Source organism: Lampris incognitus, chromosome 20 (assembly GCF_029633865.1).
Source record: "Lampris incognitus isolate fLamInc1 chromosome 20, fLamInc1.hap2, whole genome shotgun sequence".
NCBI lineage: Eukaryota > Metazoa > Chordata > Actinopteri > Lampriformes > Lampridae > Lampris > Lampris incognitus.
The window spans coordinates 3,153,037-3,160,536 of NC_079230.1; the positions used below are offsets into that span (position 1 = coordinate 3,153,037).

General features: G+C 50.1%; 1 protein-coding gene across 1 annotated transcript in view; it reads left to right on the forward strand.

The window, feature by feature from the left end:
- LOC130130866 (calcium uniporter protein, mitochondrial-like) overlaps nucleotides 1-7,500 on the forward strand; it is a 21,040-nt gene that overhangs the window by 4,867 nt on the left and 8,673 nt on the right. Inside the window, exon 2 of the mRNA XM_056300722.1 lies at nucleotides 4,180-4,228. Within this exon, the coding sequence (XP_056156697.1) occupies nucleotides 4,180-4,228 (49 nt within the window). The remainder of the gene's footprint in view (nucleotides 1-4,179; nucleotides 4,229-7,500) is intronic.

Below are 7,500 nucleotides of genomic sequence, written 5' to 3' on the forward strand. Positions count from 1 at the left end.
CATGTGTATCATGTAATGGGGGGTAATAACGGTCACATGTGTATCATGTAATGGGGGTAATAAAGGTCACATGTGTATCATCTAATGGGGGGGTAATAAAGGTCACATGTGTATCATGTAATGGGGGGGGGGTAATAAAGACATTTTACTTGTAGTTACAAAGGAGACATGTTTTCGGTGTCTACTGGTAGACAATTCGTTTCTACTATTCCAGGTGGACATATCAGGTCAGCAAATAATAAACCACTTTTCTGCCGAGCACAGGTCGAACTTTGACCCCTACCTGAATATGCACTGCTCTCTGTGAGGGTTTTCCACGGGACGGAGTAACTGATACTCTTGTCTACTTAAAATGAGGTTTAACGCCCATACGAGCAGCTTCAGACATGAGCACGCCAAAAATACTCCGGCCTTGAGCCGCCACATGTGCTCATTGGTGGACAAGCGGGTCGAACACATCCTCCATCCGCATGAACACGTCCTCCATCCGCATGAACACATCCTCCATCCGCATGAACACATACTCCATCTGCATGAACACATACTCCATCCGCATGAACACATACTCCATCCGCATGAACACATCCTCCATCCCCATGAACACATACTCCATCCGCATGAACACATCCTCCATCCGCATGAACACATCCTCCATCCGCATGAACACATCCTCCATCTGCATGAACACACCCTCCATCCGCATGAACACGTCCTCCATCCGCATGAACACCTCCTCCATCCGCATGAACACGTCCCTCCATCCGCATGAACACGTCCTCCATCCGCATGAACACATCCCTCCATCCGCATGAACACATCCCTCCATCCGCATGAACACATCCCTCCATCCGCATGAACACATCCTCCATCTGCATGAACACGTCCTCCATCCGCATGAACACATACTCCATCCGCATGAACACATCCTCCATCCGCATGAACACATCCTCCATCTGCATGAACACGTCCTCCATCCGCATGAACACGTCCCTCCATCCGCATGAACACGTCCTCCATCCGCATGAACACATCCCTCCATCCGCATGAACACATCCTCCATCTGCATGAACACGTCCTCCATCCGCATGAACACGTCCCTCCATCTGCATGAACACGTCCTCCATCCGCATGAACACGTCCCTCCATCCGCATGAACACGTCCTCCATCCGCATGAACACATCCTCCATCCGCATGAACAAATCCTCCATCCGCATGAACAAATCCTCCATCTGCATGAACACACCCCTCCATCCCCATGAACACATCCCTCCATCCCCATGAACACATCCTCCATCCCCATGAACACATCCCTCCATCCCCATGAACACATCCCTCCATCCGCATGAACACATCCTCCATCCGCATGAACACGTCCTCCATCCGCATGAACACATCCCTCCATCCGCATGAACACATCCCTCCATCCGCATGAACACATCCCTCCATCCGCATGAACACATCCTCCATCTGCATGAACACGTCCTCCATCCGCATGAACACATACTCCATCCGCATGAACACATCCTCCATCCGCATGAACACATCCTCCATCTGCATGAACACGTCCTCCATCCGCATGAACACGTCCCTCCATCCGCATGAACACGTCCTCCATCCGCATGAACACATCCCTCCATCCGCATGAACACATCCTCCATCTGCATGAACACGTCCTCCATCCGCATGAACACGTCCCTCCATCTGCATGAACACGTCCTCCATCCGCATGAACACGTCCCTCCATCCGCATGAACACGTCCTCCATCCGCATGAACACATCCTCCATCCGCATGAACAAATCCTCCATCCGCATGAACAAATCCTCCATCTGCATGAACACACCCCTCCATCCCCATGAACACATCCCTCCATCCCCATGAACACATCCTCCATCCCCATGAACACATCCCTCCATCCCCATGAACACATCCCTCCATCCGCATGAACACATCCTCCATCCGCATGAACACATCCTCCATCCCCATGAACACATCCCTCCATCCCCATGAACACATCCCTCCATCCCCATGAACACATCCCTCCATCCGCATGAACACATCCTCCATCCGCATGAACACATCCCTCCATCCCCATGAACACATCCTCCATCCGCATGAACCCATCCCTCCATCCCCATGAACACATCCCTCCATCCCCATGAACACATCCCTCCATCCCCATGAACACATCCTCCATCCCCATGAACACATCCTCCATCTGCATGAACACACCCTCCATCCCCATGAACACATCCTCCATCTGCATGAACACACCCTCCATCCCCATGAACACACCCTCCATCCCCATGAACACACCCTCCATCCCCATGAACACATCCTCCATCTGCATGAACACACCCTCCATCCCCATGAACACATCCCTCCATCCCCATGAACACACCCTCCATCCGCATGAACACACCCTCCATCCCCATGAACACATCCCTCCATCTGCATGAACACATCCTCCAGCCGCATGAACACGTCCCTCCATCCCCATGAACACATCCTCCATCCCCATGAACACACCCTCCATCCCCATGAACACATCCCTCCATCCCCATGAACACATCCCTCCATCAGCATGAACACATCCTCCATCTGCATGAACACACCCTCCATCTGCATGAACACACCCTCCATCCCCATGATGGGTGGTCCTCTGTGTGGAGTTTGCATGTTCTCCCCGTGTCTGTGTGGGTTTCCTCCCACAGTCCAAAGCCATGTAGGTCAGGTGACTCGGCCGGACTACATTGTCCCCAGGTAAGAATGTGTGTGTGTGTCTTAGGAGGTGAGAGTCAGACATGTGGAGGACATGGCCAGTCCATCTCAGCTGACGTTGCACGATGGTGGCAGTTATAGTAGACATGTTGGCCTCCCCGAGGATGCTGAAGTTGGTGTGCTCATCCTCCCAGCTGATCTTCCGGATCTTCCTGAGGCGTCGCTGTTGGTATGCCTCGAGTGCCTTCAGGTGCCCGCTATATGTGGTCCAGGTTTCTGACCCATACAGTAGGGTATACCAGAATTTTTGTTCTGGCCTGAAGGTTGCGGTTTTCAAAAACCATTTTAATGGATCTGGAGAAGGCCCGGCTGGCACAACTGAGACGATGGTGTAGTTCAACGTCAATGTTGGCTTAGCAGGACAGAAGGCTGCTGAGATGTAGGAACTGTTCCACGTTTTCAAGTCTGGTGTTGTTTACAGGACGGACCAAGCTGGGGGTAACACAGGGGTTTGAACCGGCGATCCATGTGTTGGTATGCAATGGAATAGACCACTATGCTATCCGGACGTCCCCAGGGCAGTGTATTTTTGACCGAACAAGTCAGAGGGCCTGGCGGTTCACGGACTCAAAGCTTGGGTTCAGTCTATGAAGGCCATACAGAGTGGTGATTCTGCTCCTGGGCTTTCTGGTGGAGTTGGCCAGCAGTAAACCTCATGTCCATGGCGCCTCTGTTAGGATGAAGACCACCCTGGGATTCTGGCAGAATTTCCTCTGATATTGGGAGGAGTGTACTGGCCAAGACCCTAGCCAGGGCTTTCCCTGTCTGTCTGTATAACTGTCTGTGTTTCTGTCTCATAGCGCATATGTGCTAAAGCTCGTCCTATGATTTATTCTAAAAAGTTCAACTTTAATCTTGGAAGGTCAGATTTATTCTCACATTTCCACTTCATTCTCGACAAGCCCCGCAGAATGTGGCCCTGACCCGCCGCCCTAGATCTGTAACCCAGCTCAGCCTGTTGGTGAACTCTCTGTCTCTCCAGGTCATGTCCAGTCCAGCGTCTCGCTACAGCAGCCTTCCTCCATCTACAGGTAACAACACAGCTGGATCAGGACCTGTCTGTGTTTCTGTGTCTCTGTCTGTTTGTCTGTCTGTCTGTCTGTCTGTTTGTGTTTGTCTGTCTGTCTGTGTTTCTGTCTGTCTGTCTGTATGTCTGTCTGTCTGTCTGTCTGTCTGTGTTTCTGTCTGTCTGTCTGTCTGTGTTTCTGTCTCATAGCGCATATGCGCTAAAGCTCGTCCTATGATTTATTCTAAAAAGTTCAACTTTAATCTTGGAAGGTCAGATTTATTCTCACATTTCCACTTCATTCTCGACAAGCCCCGCAGAATGTGGCCCTGACCCGCCGCCCTAGATCTGTAACCCAGCTCAGCCTGTTGGTGAACTGTCTCTCTCTCCAGGTCATGTCCAGTCCAGCGTCTCGTTACAGCAGCCTTCCTCCATCTACAGGTAACAACACAGCTGGATCAGGACCTGTCTGTGTTTCTGTGTCTCTGTCTGTTTGTCTGTCTGTCTGTGTCTGTCTGTCTGTGTTTGTCTGTCTGTCTGTCTGTGTTTCTGTCTGTCTGTCTGTCTGTCTGTCTGTGTTTCTGTCTGTCTGTCTGTCTGTCTGTGTTTCTGTCTGTCTGTCTGTGTTTCTGTCTGTCTGTCTGTCTGTCTGTCTGTGTTTCTGTCTGTCTGTCTGTCTGTCTGTGTTTCTGTCTGTCTGTCTGTGTTTGTCTGTCTGTCTGTCTGTGTTTCTGTCTGTCTGTCTGTCTGTCTGTCTGTGTTTCTGTCTGTCTGTCTGTCTGTCTGTGTTTCTGTCTGTCTGTCTGTGTTTCTGTCTGTCTGTCTGTCTGTCTGTCTGTGTTTCTGTCTGTCTGTCTGTGTCTGTCTGTGTTTTCTGTCTGTCTGTCTGTCTGTCTGTCTGTGTTTCTGTCTGTCTGACTGTGTTTCTGTGTCTCTGTCTGTCTGTCTGTGTTTCTGTGTCTCTGTGTGTCTGTCTGTCTATTTCTGTCTGTCTGTCTGTGTTTCTGTGTTTCTGTCTGTCTGTCTGTCTGTGTTTCTGTGTTTCTGTCTGTCTGTCTGTTTGTCTATTTCTGTCTGTCTGTTTGTCTATTTCTGTCTGTCTGTCTGTCTGTTTCTGTCTGTCTGCTCAAAGCTGCTTGTAAAACGTCAGGAATGTGTCAGGTTTTAACAGAATTATGAACTCTCTCTCCACCTCTCTCTCTCTCTCTATTTCTTCATCTCTTAAAATAGGGGAAGGTCTGAATCCTTTTGTTTTTATGGTGTATGGCGGTTGTTGTGTTTTCCACTGTGTATATGAGCATTTGTGTTAATGTTGTTATCTTGATGTGAATGAAGAATTGGAACATTAAAGGCTTGGTTAAAGGTCAAGGTCTCTTCATCTCTCTCTCTCCATCTCTCTCCATCTCTCTGTGTGTCTCTCTCCATCTCTCTTGCTCTCTCTCTCCGTCTCTCTGTCTCTCTTGCTCTCTCTCCATCTCTCTTGCTCTCTCTCTCCATCTCTCTGTGTCTCTCTCCATCTCTCTTGCTCTCTCTCTCCATCTCTCTGTGTCTCTCTCCATCTCTCTTGCTCTCTCTCCATCTCTCTGTGTCTCTCTCCATCTCTCTTGCTCTCTCTCCATCTCTCTGTGTGTCTCTCTCTCCATCTCTCTTGCTCTCTCTCTCCGTCTCTCTGTCTCTCTTGCTCTCTCTCCATCTCTCTGTGTCTCTCTCCATCTCTCTTGCTCTCTCTCTCCGTCTCTCTGTCTCTCTTGCTCTCTCTCCATCTCTCTGTGTCTCTCTCCATCTCTCTTGCTCTCTCTCTCCATCTCTCTTGCTCTCTCTCTCCATCTCTCTTGCTCTCTCTCCATCTCTCTGTGTGTCTCTCTCTCCATCTCTCTATGTGTCTCTCTCTCCATCTCTCTTGCTCTCTCTCTCCGTCTCTCTGTGTGTCTCTCCATTTCTCTGTGTGTCTCTCTCTCCATCTCTCTTGCTCTCTCTCCATCTCTCTGTGTGTCTCTCTCTCCATCTCTCTTGCTCTCTCTCTCCATCTCTCTGTCTCTCTTGCTCTCTCTCCATCTCTCTGTGTCTCTCTCCATCTCTCTTGCTCTCTCTCTCCGTCTCTCTGTCTCTCTTGCTCTCTCTCCATCTCTCTGTGTCTCTCTCCATCTCTCTTGCTCTCTCTCTCCATCTCTCTGTGTCTCTCTCCATCTCTCTTGCTCTCTCTCTCCATCTCTCTGTGTCTCTCTCCATCTCTCTTGCTCTCTCTCCATCTCTCTGTGTCTCTCTCCATCTCTCTTGCTCTCTCTCCATCTCTCTGTGTGTCTCTCTCTCCATCTCTCTTGCTCTCTCTCTCCGTCTCTCTGTCTCTCTTGCTCTCTCTCCATCTCTCTGTGTCTCTCTCCATCTCTCTTGCTCTCTCTCTCCGTCTCTCTGTCTCTCTTGCTCTCTCTCCATCTCTCTGTGTCTCTCTCCATCTCTCTTGCTCTCTCTCTCCATCTCTCTTGCTCTCTCTCTCCATCTCTCTTGCTCTCTCTCCATCTCTCTGTGTGTCTCTCTCTCCATCTCTCTGTGTGTCTCTCTCTCCATCTCTCTTGCTCTCTCTCTCCGTCTCTCTGTGTGTCTCTCCATTTCTCTGTGTGTCTCTCTCTCCATCTCTCTTGCTCTCTCTCCATCTCTCTGTGTGTCTCTCTCTCCATCTCTCTTGCTCTCTCTCTCCATCTCTCTGTCTCTCTTGCTCTCTCTCCATCTCTCTGTGTCTCTCTCCATCTCTCTTGCTCTCTCTCTCCATCTCTCTTGCTCTCTCTCCATCTCTCTGTGTGTCTCTCTCTCCATCTCTCTTGCTCTCTCTCTCCGTCTCTCTGTCTCTCTTGCTCTCTCTCCATCACTCTCTGTGTCTCTCTCCATCTCTCTCTGTGTCTCTCTCCATCTCTCTTGCGCTCTCTCACCATCTCTCTGTCTCTCTCCATCTCTCTCTGTGTCTCTCTCCATCTCTCTCTGTGTCTCTCTCCATCTCTCTTGCTCTCTCTCTCCGTCTCTCTGTCTCTCTTGCTCTCTCTCCATCTCTCTCTGTGTCTCTCTCCATCTCTCTCTGTGTCTCTCTCCATCTCTCTTGCGCTCTCTCACCATCTCTCTGTCTCTCTCCATCTCTCTCTGTGTCTCTCTCCATCTCTCTTGCTCTCTCTCTCCATCTCTCTGTGTCTCTCTCCATCTCTCTTGCTCTCTCTCTCCATCTCTCTGTGTCTCTCTCCATCTCTCTTGCGCTCTCTCACCATCTCTCTGTCTCTCTCCATCTCTCTCTGTGTCTCTCTCCATCTCTCTTGCTCTCTCTCTCCATCTCTGTGTCTCTCTCCATCTCTCTTGCTCTCTCTCTCAATCTCTCTGTGTGTCTCTCTCCATCTCTGTGTGTCTCTCTCCATCTCTGTGTGTCTCTCTCCATCTCTCTGTCTCTCTTGCTCTCTCTCCATCGCTCTCTGTCTCTCTCTCCATCTCTCTTGCTCTCTCTCTCCATCTCTCTGTGTGTCTCTCTCCATCTCTGTGTGTCTCTCTCCATCTCTCTGTCTCTCTTGCTCTCTCTCCATCTCTCTTGCTCTCTCTCTCCATCTCTCTTGCTCTCTCTCTCCATCTCTCTGTGTCTCTCTCTCCATCTCTCTGTGTGTCTCTCTCCATCTCTCTGTGTCTCTCTCCATCTCTCTGTGTCTCTCTCTCCATCTCTCTGTGTGTCTCTCTCCATCTCT